Source organism: Balaenoptera acutorostrata, chromosome 15 (genome assembly GCF_949987535.1).
Source record: "Balaenoptera acutorostrata chromosome 15, mBalAcu1.1, whole genome shotgun sequence".
NCBI classification, from domain to species: domain Eukaryota; kingdom Metazoa; phylum Chordata; class Mammalia; order Artiodactyla; family Balaenopteridae; genus Balaenoptera; species Balaenoptera acutorostrata.
Window position 1 is genome coordinate 19,998,753 of NC_080078.1, and position 20,585 is coordinate 20,019,337.

Genomic DNA, 20,585 nt, shown 5'->3' on the forward strand with positions numbered 1-20,585 from the left:
AACTGTTATCATGTAACAGTTAAATAGCACTGTACTACCAGAGTACATAAGAACTTCAATTGAACAGAAAAAGTAATCCAGAAACAGACCCAAGTATATTATCTAAGGTTATATGTCAACGGTTAGCATTTTAAATCAGCAAAAGAAAAGGAATATTCAATACTTTATAAAGATTTTTAAAAATGGACAACCTATCAAAAACAATTCCAAATGAGTCAGTGTTAAGATGAAACCAAGAAGTTATTTGTGAATGAGAATTTTTTATACATAAAAGCAAAGAAAGAAACCATTAAAAAAACAGAGATTTGACTACTTACAAGTTTGTGCTTTTTTTTAATGCCCAAATACATCAAAAGCAAAAAGCCCCAGAAAACAGCAGAATACACTTTGCAAACCAATTCTATCACCTTTAATGTTAGTGAAACTTTCTCTCACAATCTGGTCATGACCTAGTTTGGAGGTGGTAATGTTCTAAATTTGCCTTTTGCCGTGTACTCCCATGCATTTTAGGAAAATAAGAGATGCCATCAGTAATTATTAGCTAAAATTCCATTTTTAATCTGGAATCTACTTGACACTTTCCCAAAAACCTAAACTAAAAGGTATCTCGGGCTTCTCTGGTGGTGCAGCGGTTGAGAGTCCGCCTGCCGACGCAGGGGACACGGGTTCGAGCCCTGGTCTGGGAAGATCCCACATGCCGTGGAGCAACTGGGCCCATGAGCCACAGCTACTGAGCCTGTGCGTCTGGAGCCCGTGCTCCGCACAGAAACGAAGACCCAACACAGCCAAAAATAAATAAATTTATTAAAAAAAAAAAAAAAAAGGCTATCTCAAAACCTGCATTTACCAAGGCTGGATCACAAAGACATTTTTGTTATGAAAAACACTGCAGCTTAGATAGAAAAATAAAAATCTAAGAGTAGGGGAGCGGGGTAGGGAGTCGGGGTGGGGGTGGGGAGATTACTAGCCTGACTAAAATTATAAAAAGTGCAGGACTCCTCAGCAATCACGACTAAAACATTTCAGAGTCGGAGACTACTTCAGAATTGGAAGAAGTCAAATAATATATTTCCCTTACACATAAGGAAGCCAAAAGCCAACATTACAAATGATCTGGAAGATGAACATATAGAAACATCATTAAGTAGAAGATGATAATTACACTTTTCCAGGAAATGGGAGGAAAGGGGACAGTTCAGTATTACTGAGTGTAATGCAAAATACAAATTTTAAACTAAGATTTGGAAGACTGCACTGAGAAACATCTGAAATCCAAAATATCATCAGCATCCTACTCTCATACAAAATTGCCTTAGGAGGACTGAGGGCAGCTCTAGTACCATACCTCAAAAAGAATATTAAAAAAAAAAAGGAATTCCCTGGCGGTCCAGTGGTTAGGACTCTGCGCTTTCACTGCCGAGGGCCCTGGTTCAATTCCTGGTCGGGGAACTAAGATCCCGCAAGCCATGAGGCATGGCCAAAGGAAGAAAAAAAAAAAAAAGGACATAGCAGTGCATTACGTAGCACCTATTCAGAAAGAAGATATGTGGGGTAGAGCAAAGACTGGTGATAATTCAAGGGAATTGCATAATTCACTCAGGAAGAATTTAGATCCAGGAAAATTCATACAATTTTCTAATTAAATATGTATCATGTAACAAAATGGCTAAATATGTGCTTTCTGCCTTAAAGACTTCCAATCTCACCAAAAAGAAAGACCTTCAGAAGTTAACAGTATTTAGGTTTTATAGTATTTCCAGGAAGTATGAACTGTTATCATTGGGAATATGAGAACCTTAGAGGCACAATTTCAAATAGTATTTGAGTGAGAAAGTTAAAAATGTTTCCTTAGGGACTTCTCTGGTGGCGCAGTGGTTAAGAATCCGCCTGCCAATGCAGGTTTGAGCCCTGGTCCGGGAAGATCCCACATGCCGCAGAGGAACTAAACCCGTGCGCCACAACTACTGAGCCTGTGCTCTAGAGCCCATGAGCCACAACTACTGAAGCCCACGCGCCTAGAGCCTGCGCTCCACAACAAGAGAAGCCACCACAATGAGAAGCCCGCGCACCGCAGCGAAGAGTAGCCCCCGCTCACCGCAAATAGAGAAAGCCTGTGCGCAGCAACGAAGACCCAACGCAGCCAAAAAAAATTAAAAAAAAAAATGTACCCTTAGTTATTCTAGCCTCTAGTCCAGGGGCTGGCAAACGTTTTCTGTAAAGGTCCAATTAGAAAATATTTTAGGTTTTGCCAGCCAGATGGCCTCTGTGGCAACTACTTACCATAGCAGCTAGGAAAGCAGCCATAGATACCATGTAAATGAACAGGCATGGCAGGTTAGAGAAGACAAATGCAATACCACAACCAAATGCAATCAATGTATGGATCATGACTGGTTTCTGGGGTAGGGACTGTGGGGAGACGACTACAGAAGACATTCATAGGGTTGTTGCTCTAGACCAGGTGGTGAGTGTCTGAACCAGGTCAATGGTGGCAGCAGTGCAGAGGAGAGAGGAAAGCTGAGAGATGTTCTGGAGTTAAGATCAGCAGGGCATGATAAACCAGTGGCCTGTAGACATGAAGAAGAAGGAGAGTTAAGCATGATTTTAAGAGTTCTAGATGGGTGACTGGATGAATGGGGTTGCCGACCTTTTGAGCAATGGGATCCAGAAGGAGAAACTGGTATGTGGCAAGATAATGAGTTCGATTCTGGACATGCTGAGTTTGAAGGGCCCAACATCAGCTGAAGACATCCAGAAGACATGGAACCTAAAACTGGGGAAAGAGATGAAACAAAGCCATGGGAGGGAATAAAATCTGAAAACTGGTCAAAGAAAAATGAAAGAATGAAAGAGCTTTAAAAAGGAGGAAATGGTCAATGATAAAAAAATGTAGATATATATTAAGATAAGAATGAAAAAGTCCGTTTTTTAACCACAATTAAAAATAAAAAAAGTCTGGATCTGGCATACAGAAGATCAGTGCCCTTAGTAAGAGCCACTTGAACCAAGTGAGCAGGAGCCAGGTCACAGAGGAATGAAGTAATGTATTAGAGATTCCAAGCATAGATTATTTTTTTAAGAACTCTAAAAGTAGAGAGAAATTCTACAATAGCCCCAAGAGAACAGGAGTTTAAAGGAATTTATTTTAAAGATTATAAAGACCTGAATATGTTTACAGACCATGGGACAAGCTGAGAGCAAGAAGTGGAAGTTCCAGGACGGCGAGGACGTGTACTATACTGAAAAGACAGCTAAGAGCATAGGTGGATGGACAGTATTTTAATCTTTAAACATCTCTGGAAACTTTAAGTTTCTTAAAAAAATCGAAATGTAGGAAAATCTATAGTGTAATATAAAAAACACTCACACACCCCTCACCTTAAGAAATATACTACTAATATAATAGAAAACTCCTGTGTACCCCTCTCTTGATTACATCTCCTTTCTTCTACAGTAAGTAACTGCGTGGTAACCACATAAAATGCTATATTTGAGTTTATTCATAAGCAAAATATGTTGTTTTGCAAGCTTTGTATTTTATATAAATGATATCACACTATAAACAAAAAGACATTCTTGGTACCATCTGCAAAAATGTGAACATGAACTACGTATCACAGGATATTGCTGAAAATATCCCTCTTCTGCTTAACGGTGACTGTGGTTATCATGGTTGTATAGAAGGCTATCCTTATTCTTTAAGAAATTACCTGTGGAAGTATTAAAGGTGAAGTGCAATGAACATCTGTGCACACGTGTGCATATGTATGTATATATAATGTACTAGTAACGGATGGATTTCAATCTATTTGTTTAACTTTTCTGTATGTGTCATGTCAGCTGGATGATAAAAATGTGGGTTGGAACACTCTGGCCCATAAGAACAATACTGCTGCCAGCCCTGTTAAGCATTAAGTCCCCCCAAATCCTTTATCACATAGCCTTCAGGCCCCCCAAATTCAAGGGTTTTTTGTGGGAGCAGCAGGGCCTGATACCTTAAGGCTCTAAGAAATCAACTGCAAAAGAGAGGTCCTTCAGTGATGACTGAAACCATCACTAAGCGTCTGAGGCACAGCCGCAAACTGGCAGCTCAGCCTGCAGAGTCGTGTGGTTTGACCAGCACAGCGTTCTAAAAACTTAAAATGAGAATGTAAAGGTAGTCAGGCAGGGTACAAAATTAATACATTTACCACAGTTCCCATTACTTCTTTTCATCCTTTACTCCACTTACCTGCTAGCCTATGAAGGCATTTAGTTTGTGTGACCTCTAATTTAGAAAATACCTAATGTCATCTAGGTACTATCCCTCTTCCTTGATTGCAGTGAATAAACAAGAAATGCATTCTGTGAGTACAAGGGAAGTGTATCCAGCACTCCTCATCTTTACCATGCAAACTTTTAAGTAAATGTCTATGTATGTATTGCATGTATTGATTTAAATGTCTAATCTATTCCATTACCTATCTCTGTTCAGGAAACAAAAAAACCAAACACAAGTACAAACAGACAAAACAGTTAAGATTATGTTCCCACATTTCTGAACTACATATAATTCACAACATGCAATTTTTGGGTTTCTGGGCTATTGTTCATGCTGTTTGTACTGTCCAGTACGCTGCTCTTCATTGATTGCTAGGCTATTCTCTAATCTGCAAAATGAAAATTAAACATGTTAATACAGTGTGTGGGTCATAAGCACCCCATAAGGGTTAGTCACTATATTATTATTATTATTGTTGTTATATTATTATTAGCCCTTCGGGAGCCAGGACAGACCTAAGAAGTCCTCCCTAATTCACAGACACCCAATGCTCTATTATGTGACTAGTGTTTCTATTATCATTTCTAGTAGCACCTAAAAAATATTTTAAGGTAAATATGTGACTATGCTGTTAAAGGGGGATTCATAAATGTTTAAAAAAAGACAAAAGCACAAGTCTGGTTCTTCTGCAGAATGCTTTGCCTTCATCCTCTGCAGTCTCTAGCTGTGTGGGGATTTAATTTTAAGCCTCAGTCAGATTGCTGCACCCTCCTTATTTCCATCTTAACCTCCACATTCACTCAGTCCACCTTTGTAAAGTTGTTTTAGAAACAAGTGGGATATTTTTCCTTCTCAGCCTTGTTTTGAAGCCTTCTTCCTATGCCCACATCTTAGGCTTTCTTTTCATCTGAATGTATACCCATAACACTTTTGGGTTTCTTGACCCATATCAATTTTTGAGAAATAAGATTCTTATACTCCCATTGTTTCCATTTCAAAAACAGCTTTGCTTTTTCATTTCCCAAACTGAAAAAGCATATTCAACATATATTTTCTAAATTTACTACCCCACTTTCCTGTTTGTTAATTATCACACCACTATTACTTAGCTTGCAGTAGGTACTCAAGCATTTGTTGTATAAATAACCTCCCCTAGGTTTTAACCACAATGATGCTGATGACTCAGTACATCTGCTTTGCTTCCAACCTGACTTCCCAGAGGAACTTCAAACCAAATTATTAACTGCTTGGCATTAGATCTAACATGTCTAAACCAGACTCTTCCTCCTGAAAAGTGCAGGTCCTTCGGTAAAAGTTTCAGGGAAGTTAATTCATTCAGTGCCTCAATATGAGGCACTAAACTAGCTGCTTTAACATGTCACATAAAATCATCCTCAAAGCAACCTTACAGATTGGGTACTACGCTTTACAGATTAGCAAAGACAGTCAGATAAGTTAAGTGATTTGGCCAAGCTTATGCAAGAAAGTGTGTAGGGGAGTAGAAGTCAGTATTAACTTGGGCTGATAATTTTTAAGTTTGCATCCTTTCCAATAATGTGCTTCTCTGATTACCTATGCTAGAAAAATCACATCTGTGTCCTCTTCCTCCTTACCTATCACTACCAATATGCTGCCAAAGCAAAGCACGGTTGTTATGAACATAGCTTTGGAGTCAGACAGATCTCGATGTGAGTGCAGGCTCTGCTACTTATTAGCTGTGAAATACCATATTACAATGTAGAGTAGTTCCTGGTATATATAAGAGAGCATAGAGGTAGAAAGTGAACATTCTACCTGGGATAGTTAGGAAAGGCTGCTCAAACGAGACTCAAACACACGGAACAATTAAGTAACCTGCGAAGGTCACACATGCTGGTATATGGTGGAGCTAGGACTTCAAAACCAGGTCCATCTGGCTCTAGAGACTCTGTTCATTACCAGTCTGCTACTGTTTTCATGTGTGGGAACCCTGATTATACTCAATTCTCTATATGACTTGTGGTAAAAGTGTCAAAATAGTTCAATAAGTGACTGGACAAACCAGTCGTCAGAACATATCAAAACAAACTGGGCTTTGAGAAAATTGTAATCACATACTGGATATATCTTCTGCCTCACAATCATTACTGAGCTGAGAAAAGCCATTCTGAGGCAATAACTGAAATGCATGTGCTCTGAATAGAATCTTCATGGGTGGTAGTCTCTTTACTGCACGTGGTAACTGATCTCAAGCCATTTTTGTCTTGGTGCCTCAGTTTCCTCTACTGAAAAGCAGAGATAAGAACAGCTTACACCTCTCAGGGTTGTTGAGGATTAAATGCAATAACGTGCACAGTTGCTTAGCACGTAACTTAGGGGGGGTGCTCAATTTTAGCTATAAGCTGTATATTAAAATGGGTAAGATCTGGAGAGAGAGCTCTAGTTAACCTACAGGAAACATTTTCAGATTCCCCATTCATAACTTCTGTATAGAATTCTTATTTTTACAACACAGATATTGATGAATACAAATACATCACCAAACAGGCATGAATTTATAAACTTGCTACACTGCTAATGATGACAGTTGGAGTCTCGTAAGAAATGCCTTCTCTCACCTGACTGGTTTTTGCTGATCTGCACCTCTCCGTTATTTTGTGGCTGTTGATTTGTTAAAGCACTGCTCTCTGACTGGCTGCTTAACACTTTAACAGCAGATCCCAGGTTTGCTGCTATGACAGGAAAATGCTGACCCCTCTTTAGAAGCTGCTTATGTTCCTGGTGGCGAAATCGAGGTGGAACTTCGCGCGGATACCGAGGCAAGGCCTGTGGTGGCTGCGGCTGCGGCGGCTGCTGTGGCTGCGGCGGCGGCTGCGGCGGCGGCTGCTGATTGTTGGCTGTGGCTCGCTTGGCATTATTATTAGTGCTGGTTGCTGTGGAAGTGCCGTTATTAGAGTTGGCAGGCTGAGGCTGGCTTACACTGGGCTTTATCTGTTCTGGCACTAATCCCAACAAAAGAAAAGGGGTGGAAAAGATTAGCCAGGAAAGTGCACCTCCATTGCAAGCCATCTAAGTAAAAAGGCACTAAGAAAAACAATCCTAAAGGAACAGAAGCTTTACGTGTGCAGGGGTATCCTCATTCACGGGCTCCAGTTTTCTTGAGAAGGATCACTGCCAAGTGTCAAATTTTACTTCTGCTAACTACCTATCCGGTAAGGGGATGGACACCAGTCAGCACTCCCTGTCCTGGCTGACAGTTCATGCTCACCATCTCTTTCCCATATTATCTCCAATTAGAGAACAAGCACTGATTACACAACGCTGGAACTCACAATAACTAAAAGAACAAAGGTGACAAATCAAGTTTTGGTAATCCCAAAAGAATCCTCAACTCCCCAGTAACTGTTCTTAATCTGCCTCATGTTTAATGTGTTTGGTCCCTATTTTTCATCTTTTAAAGACAACACAAGAGTAAGGGTAGAAAATAATCCTGCTAGTTCCCTTACAAAACAGCAAAGTTAACATTGTTTTTTGTTATTAAAATATAAAGCCTGAATCAAATAAGACAAATTCAGAATTGGGATGTAAATAAAAAGATCATAGACTGAAATCTATGAGACTAACCAAAATTGGAGAAATAACTTGGATACCCTGTCTTAAGCGAGTCTGAAAAATAGCTATCTGTCTACTGTATGAACAGTCAGAGACTACAGTGAATTTCTGGACTCCTAAAAGAGATTAAATAAGTAAATAAACTGATGGAAATGCTCTAAACCAGTGAAAATATACCCCATCTCTAAAACTACAGGGAGGCAGCGTGGTATATGAACTTTTGGTGCCAGATGGACCCAGGTTTCAATCCCAGCTCTGCCTTTAGTAAGCCTTGTGTCTTTGGACAAGTTGTAAAAACCCAAGCCTGTGGTCTCCTCTGTAAAAGAGGGATAACACCTATTGCTTGCAGAGCTATCCTAAGGTTAAATATATTTATGTTTACAGAGTACCAAACACAAGGCTATACATGCATACTCTGGTTTATTGTGCGTCGCTTTATTGCACTTAGAAGATACGGTGGTGGTTTTTTTGGTTTTTTTTTTTTTTTACAAATGGAAGGTTTGTGGCAACCCTGCACCAAGCAAGTCTATCGGCGCCATTTTTTCCAACAGCACCTGCTCACTTTGTGTCCCTGTTTCACATTTTGGTAATTCTCGCCATGTTTCAAACTTCTTCATTATTATTAGTTATGGTGATCTATGACCGGTGATCTTTGATGTTACCGCTGCAAAGAGATTACGATCCACAGAAGGCTCAGATAATGGTTAGCACTTTTTAGCAATAAAGTATTTTTAAATTAAGGTATGTACATTTTTTAAGACATAATACTATTAAACACTTAACAGACTACAGGATAGTGCAAACATTAACTTTTATATGCACTGGGAAACAAAAAAATTTGTGACTCGCTTTATTGTGATATTCACTTTATCATTTTGTGTGTGGCAGTTTTAAGTTATTAGTTTTTAAAATAAAAATATATATTCACTTTACTCCGGTGGCCTGGAACCGAACCCACAATATCTCTGAGGTATGCCTGTAGAGTGCCTATTTTTTTTAATGATGGGCATAATACCACTTTATACTTTTGTAGCAGTTTAATGTTTCTCTGAGATTTTGATGCATCTTCACAGATGTCACTGTCAGATAAATAAAGTGATTCGTCTCCATGTGATCGGTGAGGACACGCAGAGAAAACTGTTCAAGAGTTAAGAGCTCCAACCCCACCACTCACTAGCTACGCTATATCTGTGTCTTTTCCCTTGTCTATATGGTATAGACAGTCTTGATCTAGTACCCAGCATAATGTAAACACTCAGTAAACAAAACCTATTGCTGTGGCCCAAATAAAAGAAATATTTATCAAATGCCTAAAATGTATACGATTCTGTGATAAAGTGTTGGTCACACGGGTTGTTTCCAATAGCCACCCAACTTCCTCTTACAAACCCTCAGATCTAGAGCCATCTTTCATTTAACAGTCTAGCCTCACTATTGTCTTCTTTCTCTGAACTGGTGGATTTAGTCTATATCACTAATACTGATACTTTTTAATATATGACCTTGACCTCTTATTTTTTAAAATCTGATTGTGATTTTTCTAAAGTAATACAAAGAAATTGTATTTCAGGAGGAATTACACTGAAAAATCACAAACATTACGTCTATTGCTTGGAATTCCTTCCATTCTTGAAGGCAACCGAAAAGCCTCTTATTAGCATTTGGGCCAAGTGCATTCTAGGTCTAATTACTTTATGTAGAAAATTCTGTCTCCTAGACAATTTTATGCTCCCAGAGTGTAACAATAATGTATATTCCTCTGTCATGAGGAAAATAAGGAACTAGAATATTCTAAAGTACCTCTGAAACCAAAAGAAGATCAAGTATATGTAACTATGAAATTATACGGCACATAAAAACCCTAACTCAGCTTTTACATGCCTAGTATTGGGCTCAGTATGGTATTTGGCAATTGAATGTAACCTTAAAGTGGTACAGTTACCCACTGCTAAAATACAAATTTGCCCGCCACTTCATTACTAAAGGGAAAAGATTGTGACAACAATTTAATACCCAAACAAGATGTTATTTATGTGAGACAGTAAAGTGTTGTTTAATACATTCAAGGAATTAGAAGATATCCTTCATGCAAACACTGTGAATAACCTACATGAAGACGTGTATAAGAACCCTAACACTACTTCAAAAGTGACTAGGAACTCAGAAGCAGTATTTACATCGGTCACCCAGCAACCCCACACCTACCTCAAAAATTCAAAGAACTCCTGTATTTCTAATCAATAAAGCGCCATGGGGAAAATAAGGCTGAAATAGATACTAGTTTCTAGGGCCAGAAAACTTCACTGACACCAGTAAAAACATTAAGACACGTAACTACTGATTATAAAACTAAACTAAATAATCTAAAGTAAAATCTCAGATGTAAACATGGGATGTAGTCGTAAAGACTAAAGGAGAAGCTAACAGTGCGTGCAGGTGTGCCAGGGTAAGGGTGGAGTTGCTGGGTAACAGATATAAATACTGAATAATTTTCGCTACTGTATATGTGTAGTTAAAATTTAGGTTAATTATGTCAGTAAATATCTAAACCATTGGAAGGGGGAAAAATGACAAAACGATCCATTCAACAGACACAGAAAATGCAATAAAGAGAATTACTTTTAAATTGTGGTTAACATGAAATACAAAATGAAATGTCAAGCGTAAGACTCAAAATATCTGTAATCACAATAAAAATGTGAGTGGGTTAAATTAACTAGTTAATAAAAGACCTTAAACACGGTTAAGAAAAGAAAAAACAAACTTAAGGAATATACTTATCAAAAATCACTCCTGAAACGAAACAATGCAGGAAAATTGGTGGAAAAAAGTACAGAGACAGATATACTAACAAGAAATGCTAACAAAACTTAGATGAAAGCAACATTAATATCAGACTTTTAAAATTTAAAGAGAAAGCATTATAAAGATTTTGCATATTGATAAAAGAAAACAACTAAAAAGAAATAAACAGCTAAGAACCTTTATATACCAAATCTTAGTATCAAAACATGTAAACCAAGTGGGGACAGAAAAGAAAAACTGAGAAAAAGCAAAACCATATATCTTGAAATGAGGTAACACCTTTTTTGACAAGTACCCAAGAAACAGTCATGAAGTGCACACACAAACTATTCAGCACTAAAGAAAACATCAATAAATTACAAGAAGTAGGAATAATACAGATGGTATTTCTGGATTACAATGGCATCACACTAGAAACACTAGCAAATACAACTGCCTTACTTAAATAAATTTTGAGTTGAAGAAGAAATAAATACCAAAACTGTAGAATTATATATAAAAAAAACAATAGTGAAAACAATACACATAATAAATTTTAAGATACCATAGACTTAATTATTTTCAACAAATGAGAATGAATGTGAAGCAACCAACTCAAGTTAAAAATCGAACTAAAGGAAGCAGTAAGAAGGAATCAGTAAAAATAAAAGTAGAAATCAATGACTTTAAAAGTGAACCAATAGCAAATAAAGATTTGAATAAATATATGACACAAATATAAAAAAGGAGTATAAACAATATATGCTATAATTTTACATTTTGATCTCTGGAATATTTTACATTGTTGATTCAATAAAAGTTTTTTGGAATGCAAATAAGAGAACCAATAAATCCAAGGCATGGTTCTATGAAAAAAGTAAACTACCAATTAACCTAATTTTTAAAAAAGAAAATGGAAAAAAAATAAGAAATGATTTTCTAAAACTAAGATATTTCTTAGGGCTCCACTCAATAAATAATTGGAAAAACTGGAGGAGGGAATTATTTAACACTGATCCCAGAAGAGGCAGAAAAAAATAGATTAATTAGTATAGAAGAAGTGGAGAAATTTATGAAATCATCAATCAGGATCACATAGTTTGATCAATACTACCATGCATACTTCTTCATTTTTTTTTTAACTAGCATACTTTTAAGAAATATTTATCTCTAAATCAAATGCTATTTAAATTGTTGTAGGGCACAGCATAAGATGGGATACCAACATTAACACTGTTACCAATAAATCAGACAAGATTTTCGTAATCCTAAACAATGGGGGAAATAAAAGAAGAAATATAAATAGTACTGGGGAAGAAAGGCCATAACTTCAAATACAGAGATTCTGTAAAGACCAGAAAATACTATAATCTATACCAATAAAACAGAAAACCCAGCTAAACTGAGTGTTCTACAACATGGCTTGGCAAATCTTTCCTGTAAAGGGCCAGAGAGTAAACATTTTAGGTTCTGCAGGCCATACAGTCTCTGTTGCGACTACTCAACTTGCTGCTGTAGCACAAAAAAACAGCCATAGACAGCACGTAAATGAATGGATATGATTGTGTTCCAACAAAACTTCACATAAAAAAAACAGGCAGTGGGCCAGATCTGGCCTGCAGGCTGTAGTTTTCCAGCCTCTGCTCTGGAAAATGTAATTTACCAAAATGAGCTCACAGAGGAGTAGAAGATCCTATGGAATAATGACAGCAGAGGACACTGAAAGATCCTGCAAGATTTACCTCCCTAACGAGCACCTGGCTCAGATGACTTTACAGGGAGTATGTAAATAAAATCCTCAAGAAGCATATATAATATCAATCTTACATAAACTGTTCCAGAACAAAGAAGTAAAGGTTCAAAAGACTGGCTGGATTCAAATTTTGGCTCTCCAACTTACTAGCTACATGACCATGGGCAAAGTACTTATCCCCTCTGTACCTGTTTCCTCATCTGCAAAACAGAGTTAAGTATTAATACGTACACCCATCAGGTTTTTGTGAGGTTTTAACAAGATAATAGACGTAAAGAACTAAAAACAGTACCTGGCACATAGTACTCAATAAATGTTAGTGATTACTATTACCATCTGGGTAAAAAAAGGGAGGAGGAATTAGGATGAACCTCAGGTTTCTGGCCTGGAATCCAAGTAGACAGTAGTACCATTTACTAAGATATGAAATGGAAGACAAAAATTAAATTTGGGAAGTATGTGACAATGAGTTTAGTTGTTTTTTGTTTGTTTTTTTAATTGTTAGGTTTGTTATTACTATTGGACAGCCATTCTCAAACTTTTTGGTCTCAAGACCCCTTTACACTTTAAAAAATTACTGAGAACACCAAAAATCTTTTGTTTATGTGGGTTACATCTATAGATATTTACCATACTAGGAATTTAAACAAAGAAAATTTTAAAATATTTATTGACTCATTAAGAAAGTCCTTTATATATTAAAATAAATGTTTTTTTAAAAAAATTTTCCAAAACAAAAAAAGTAAAGTATGCATTGTTTTACATTTTTGCAAATCCCTTTAACATCTGGCTTAACAGAAGGCAGGTGGATTCTCACATCTACTTCTGCATCCAATTTGTTTTGACTTGCACATTATGTACCCTCTAGAAAACTCCACTATATACTCATGAAGAGAATAAGTGGCTAGACAAAGTCTTTCTACTATTATTATGAAAATAGTTTTAACCTTGTGGATCTCATGAAAGCTTCAGGAAGCCTCTCAGGTGTCCTCGGGTAAACTATGAAAACCACTGCTATAAGAATGCTACTGAATATATGGTTCTAGAATTTAGTAAAAGTTTGAACTAAAAATATGGATTTAGGATTCAGCATACAGGTGGAAAAAGAAGTTATGAAGTTGTAAAATAAGAAATGGCAAGACCTAAAGAATAGGTTTAAATAGCAGAAGAAGAGAAGTCATGGCAAGAATAAGTTACAACTGCCAGAGAAGTAGGAGCGCTGTTGTTTATTTTAGTAAATGGCCTCACTATCTATCTAATTACTAAAGCAGGGACATCTTCCTCAAATTCTCCCTATCCCTTTAGGTCCAGTCAGTCTAAAGGTCCAACAGATTAATTATCTCCTTGATACAATCCAAATGCATCCTTGTATCTCCAATGTCACTGCTGTGATTTAGGCCCTTATCAATTTCATCTTGCAAAAACCTAATTGGTCTCCTTGGCTTAAGTGTTGATCCCATCCCACCTCTTTTTCACTCTCCCCAAATCTATCATCTCTCTGCCCCACATTATCTATATTATTAAAGTGCTCTCAGAATTAATGCAAAGTCCTTAGCACAGCCCCTATCTACCACTTTTCCAGATTCATATCCTGCTACATCCACACACATCTCCTCTTCTGCATCAAATACCTCCAATTCTCTGAAAGGCATCATGCTCTTTCATGACATTCCTTTCTTGAAAATCTTTCTGTCTACCACCTTTCCTAGGAAACAACTAATCACCCCCCACTACCCCCCTATTCAGCTAATCTTAGAAGTATTTTATGATAACATCCCCTCCGCACTCCCATAAAACTCTTAGACATTCCTTACACCAGAAGTCCCCAACCTTTTTGGCACCAGGGACTGGTTTCGTGGAAGACAATTTTCCACAGACGGGGGTGGGGCGGTGTGGTTCAGGCAGTAATGCGAGAGATGGGGAGCAGCACGTGAAGCTTTGCTCCCTGGTCTGCCACTCACCTCCTGCTGTGCGGCCTGGTTCCTAACAGGCCCGGGGGTTGGGGACCCCTGCCTTACACTACATGTGTTCTGTAAGTGCAGGTTTCTTACTTCTTCTTCCTTTTTCCACTTGGTGTTCCCAGCACCAAGAACAGCAAATGGCATGTTCAAAAATCCTAGAGAAATCAGAAATATACCTTTGCCTGGGTCTTAGCTCTGCTTCTTCAAGGAACTCTTACCTTCCTACCCAAAATTTCCCATCTTAAATTACCAACACAAAGAGGAACATAGCTGATTTGTCCTACAATCCTCTAGGTTTAGCTGACTGAATAAATTCTTCCACCGAGTTTCATTAATGAATTTCTGGATGAAACGGCCCTATTAACAAATTCTGCTCTTCAGCAAAATACCTTAGGCAAGGTACATCTGTTCTAACGTACAGATCTCCTTTAAGAGCTAGAGGATACCCATACAATAGTCACAATATGGTATTTCCAAGATATTGGTTAATCTGTCCATCAAATTTTGTCCAAATATGTGAAATGCAGAAAAGGGGGATGATGAAAGATTTATTTTTCAGGCAGAGGCACGTGCTTTAAAAAAAAAAGTCATCTACTGTATAGCACAGGGAACTCTACTCAATATTCTGTAATAACCTATATGGGAAAAGAATCTGAAAAAGAATGGATATATGTATAAGTGAATCACTTTGCTGTACACCTGAAACTAACACAACACTGTAAATCAACTATACTCCAATATAAAATAAAAATTAAATTAAAAAAGTCAGATTGCCCTTAAGTCTCTCTTTCATAACTAACAATTCTAGAAGTGATCCCCAAATTTATTTAATTAAAAGTGCTATGGGGCATGTGTTTAAAACAAAAACAGGTTTTTCAAGCCTCAGATATACTAAATCAGAATCTGTATTTTTAAAAGCACATGTCACATGTTTCTCATTTCTGAGTAAATTTGGAAAACTGTTCTACTAGATACTGTAGCAACATCTACAGAGCTTTTGACTTCCATTTTTGAGTCCAAAACAAAACAAAAGATAATACCTAACAATTCAACTACAAGTTAGTGACAGGAACAACAAAAAAAGTCTCAAACACATTGGGGGAAAAAAAAGTTTGCAAAAGTTATATAATAAAGGAATTTTTAAATTTAATTTTTGATTAATTTGATTTTTTTTAATTAGAAAAAATGGTCCCAAATATATATAAAAATGAAGTTCAGATAAATTAAACAGTTATACTATACAATGCTAAATTTTTTAAAAGCTTTCAGAAAACACAGGCAAAACTTTTTCTAAAATCTGGATAAACGGTGGGTTTTCTCAGCATAAAAATGAGTCAAGAAATCAAAGAGTAAAAATTGGTTAAGTTTGAGCAAATAAAATTATGCAGTATATTTTATTTTTTCAAAGGTGTCTGTGTGTATATATTTATTCCAAACTAAAAGGCAAACTGGAAAATATTTGTCCTTTGGAACAAGTTAAAGGGATCCATTCCCTCCCCTCCCACTGCCCACCCCAATTTTCCCTAACCAAAGGGGAAAAGGTACTGTTTTGGTTTAAGGCTGTTAAACCTAACATAGGAAAGCATTCAACAGAGTCACTAGAGTTTAGGACCAGAGTCTTAAACTAAGAATATAAATGTTATTTAATTTTGCTTTCCTTCTTCTAAACATATATTTGCATCTTTGGCATATGTACCCCCTATGGGGTCTGATACTTAGATATTTCTACCAGGTATCTCATCCTCAGAACAACCTCAAACATATAATACAGTCCACAATCTTAGAAATTTTTGCATCAAACACATTAAATGTAATGTTAATGAGCTTCTTATACAGAGAGCTCATGTAAATAGATAACAAAAACTCTAGGCCCAAGAGGTAAATGGGTAGAGAAGAATGGGCAATTCATAAGAGCAAAAAAGTACAAACAATTAAACATATGATTCTCCATTTTATCAATAAACAAATTGATTTATATTTAAATCAAAGCAATAAAATACCAATTTTGGCCTGACAAATTTATAAAGATAATATATCCCATTCTTATGTTGCAAGACATATTCCTTGCACTATGGCAGAGACACTGCACTGTGATTCACCCATGCTGGGTTGGGTTCTACTTTAATGAGAGGAAAAAGCAAGTCATCGTCTGGGTGAGGAGGAACTCTGAAATGACTGGGGAAACTGCTAGTATGATGTTTCAAGGGACTAAAAGGTTGCTAGGATACTGCAAAACCATAGTTGTGGGAGCTACAATTTACCAAGTGTCAGTTGGATGCCACACAATTTATCTAATATCTCTTTATCCTCACCATGATTCTATGCATTTGAATTACTACTTCCATTTTACCGATAAGGCAACTAAGGGCAGAAGAAGGCTGCCCATGACTAAACATCTAGAAATGAAGAAGCTAAAATTTAAAACCAAATCTGACCTCCCAACTAATGTTCCTCCCAGTATACATTTTCATCTTACTTATAAGAGCAAAATCAAACTCTCCAAAAATAAAGGAATGACTAATTCTGGCTTAATGACTTCAAAAGCTACAAATCAAAATTTTCTAACCAGCGTTTACAATAATAAGTTATCTATTACACACTCAGCATTAACTACCCTCCAGTGACTTATGTTCTATATTATATATCATTTCATTCCCACATTAAGTAACCTGGATTATCTCCTTTTAACAGAGTCAAACCGAAGTTTAGAGGTTACAGTACTTGCTCAAGGTCACAGAGATAAGAACTACAAAGGCAGTATTCAAATCCAAGTTTATCTGACTCAGAAGACTGGACTTTTAACCACTATGCCTGGTTTACGAAAAAATTCCGGGATTATCTTATTAGATGAATCAATGCTTTTTGCTTCTGGCAAAATGCTGCCTTTAAGTAACATTTTATCAGGCCTACTTTCACTAAGGCTACTGGCACTGAGAGAGAGAGCTCTTAGTAAGCATTCTGAAGCACAGCTACTATTCTAATTAGAACTACAAGTATATAAAAGTGAAAATTATGATATATAATGTGTTTTTTCCTAGTCTGGAGCTTTCTTTTACCTGGTTGTAACTGATAAAGCTACTCTTGCTAATCCATCCCGACTTCTACTCCAAAATTTAAACCAGAAGACTCCTGATTTGTTTTCTTTGAAATTGAAGACCTAATTGTTGCCCAGGCAGAGTATCTCAGGGATCAGGACACAACCATACGATGCCTCCGACAACTACAGGCTCATTAGTCTCTGAATCTAGTTTTTGACAATAGTTTACTTTGTTAACTGCAGTAATCTCTGCTTTTCTCATATCTATTTCCTGTCTCCTTTGTCCTGCTCCAGTCTCATCAGACATCTGAATTCACCAAAATCTTTAATTTCTACTTATTTTAATAATTTATTAGTATTTATAAGCAAACACATCTACATTTGGTAGAAATAAAATGGTTCTTACCTAAAACAAAAAGGGGTCCTTAGCATTCTTCATAACCTCCTGAGTACATAAATCTAGATTTACATGTATAAATCTATATAAATCATTTTTCTTTCTCAATAGGAGAAAAGGAAAAATGGTGACTCTGATATACCTAAAAACAGTACTTTTTATTGACTCCCATGGAAGTAGAAGCCCATTTCCCCCCCTCCTGTTAGTGCAGACTTAGAAATCTTTTTGTTACATAGCTCAAAGACATCTTCATAGAAACACATTCACCATTAGTAAATTCTTAATCAGTAACAACCTCTTCTTCTTCAAAGAGGTCAGTACCCATTTGCCTTCAAAATCTCTCATAAAGTCAAAGTACTATCATGGCACATTTGGAATCAGAACCTGGTCTTCCAAATATTACCTAATACCTGCCTGTAGTACAAAAGTCATGTTTCTACCATGCATACTGTGGAGAGAAACACTGAACTGAACCCCGATTCTAACAGCAGACCTTTCCAACCTGTGTGACAGGAATCGGTTACAGGGATGCTGAGGGGAGGAGCACTTCAGAGGCCAGGGGACCAGACTCTCTAGGATCCTCATCCTCAGCTGAGAGCAGCCTCTTCTGTTTACAATAGCCCCACCAATGTCATTTTCTACATGTGCCATTATGTGAACAAGGTCAGGCAATGTGCTTCAAGTCACAATCTATTTGGGCCTCAATTTTCTCCTCTGAAAATTTATGCAGTACAGTGATCCTTTGTCAGGCCACCAAAGTTCCTGAATTTCATTATTGTAGGTGGCTTTGTGATTGAGAAACTTATGATCTCATGGGAAAACAGAGTGCTAAGCTGAGATCACAGGTAAAAACATTTAAAACAAAGATGAGAATGGAAACACAGCGGGGTCAAGGACTTGGAGTTTGTTTTGTTTCATGCACAACAGTGACCACAACAGTGCATGAAACAGGGTGGGCACACAGTAAGTATTTCATGAATGTTAAATGATTCCTGAAAAGTCAACCACTTCACACATCACAAAACTGTCGAAACCTCTCTGATTCAAAAAATTCTGCTGGTAATACAATTTTTTATTTATTTCTTTGTGCTCAGTCAACAGGGAAATACTATAAAATCTGCTGGAAGATCTTTCTGTAATATTTTTAAAAGATGCATTGTTTTAGTTCATTCGTTGCATATTATTAAAGCACGGGCAATGGTGTAGCTCTCCTGTTCTGTCTTCCACGTAACTAACTACAGGGATATTTTCAAAGAAAAAGAAGCAGTAGAGCCCAGTAGGGTTAGTAGTCCAACCCTTACTCAGACACCAATCAGCTGCATAACCAACAGGCAAGTTACTTAACCTTTCTTAATCTTGATTTTACCTGTAAATGGTGATAATACTATCCACTCTCATAGGGCTGTTGAAACGATTAAATGCAGGCTTATATTGTGCTAGTATACACTGATGAAGTCCTATTCCTGTATTAGTTTTTAAATATCCACTGCATTAAATCTCACAGTTCCCAGGCTGCTGCCCTAGTCCCTTCGCTGGGTCCCACACACTTCCCAAAATTCAATAGCTAAGGGTTACTCTTAGCACATTAAGATCTTAGGTCTGCTCCAGTACAGTGTTATGAACCACTGGTGCCCATTCACTATTCGTAATTAAATATTTAGAATCTCATCTTGACTAAATGAAATATAATCAAGCACAATATAAATATAAAGCACAGTGCATGCTACAGAGTAAGTGCTCAGAGTTAGCTATCATGACGCCTCCAATATGATGTGACATGCAGCTGATTTAACAGCTCTTGAATATTTTGATCACTCCCTAGATCAATGGATTTAAGTAATGAAGTTGTGTTTGATAGAAAAACAGAAAGGCTAGAATTGAATACAAATAATGGTTTCCAACTATGGCAGGAACAAAAATGTGTTTTAAATGCTGATTCAATTCTCATGAGTTTTTAATTAATCCGGAAAGAGAATAGCCACAATAAACTATGCTTCCCTATGTGATCACCAGAAAACAAAAAATCTGTATCAAAATTTTCTCTATTCCTGCTTCCATCCCAGGCTCCCCTCATCTCCTTTAGGAGCTCTAGGGTTTCTTATTCTCTGTAATTAGCTTGCTTATGAAACCACTTGAAGAAAGCACTGGCATGATATAGACACAGACAGAAAAATAAATATTAGCTGTCAAAAATTAACAGTGCTTATTCTTTTGCAAGGAATGTACAATCAGTATGCTTCTAAAACAAGCCAGTGTCAGAGCTGGAAAGCTGTTTTTAAAAAATGACGTTTATTCTTGACAGAGTTCCCAGTCCTTCCCTGTCTTTACAATGTATAGGTCCACAGGATACCCATCCGTTCCTATACCTCACCATAATTTTTTTAGCACTTCATTCCCCTGCTGTTTCAAAGAGATACTCATCATATACATATTTTAGAAAGGAATTTCAAATATTCAAACATTCAAATAGCTATGCTCCTTACAGTTTTTCAAAGCTCAAGTCACAAGGTAGGAATAAAATTTTCAGAAATTTCATTATGTCACTCATTATAATGGCCCACATTTTTATGAGATGACGCATGAGTCCACTGCACCAAGAAATAAACATCATATTGTTTTCATATAAGAAAGCTGGTCAAGAACTTAATTTATGACACCTTACAAAAATCCAGCTTTTATACAGTTTCACCACTGAATGAGAGCAGCATCAGTAGGTATTATTTAGTCGGGAACGGCAGTAGCCTTAGAAAAGGAAATAGCTCATTAAGGCAGAAGTCTACAGGGAGTGCCGGGCCTAAGCA

At 37.0% G+C, this 20,585-nt stretch overlaps 1 protein-coding gene across 6 annotated transcripts in view; it reads right to left on the bottom strand.

Moving 5' to 3' along the window:
• TNRC6A (trinucleotide repeat containing adaptor 6A) overlaps positions 1–20,585 on the bottom strand; it is a 97,830-nt gene that overhangs the window by 43,257 nt on the left and 33,988 nt on the right. For 5 of the 6 annotated variants that reach the window (XM_057529943.1, XM_057529942.1, XM_057529944.1 and 2 more), the window contains one exon: positions 6,859–7,242. The exons of the other annotated variant lie outside the window; for it this stretch is intronic. In XM_057529943.1, the coding sequence (XP_057385926.1) occupies positions 6,859–7,242 (384 nt within the window). The remainder of the gene's footprint in view (positions 1–6,858; positions 7,243–20,585) is intronic. 6 annotated transcript variants of the gene reach the window in all.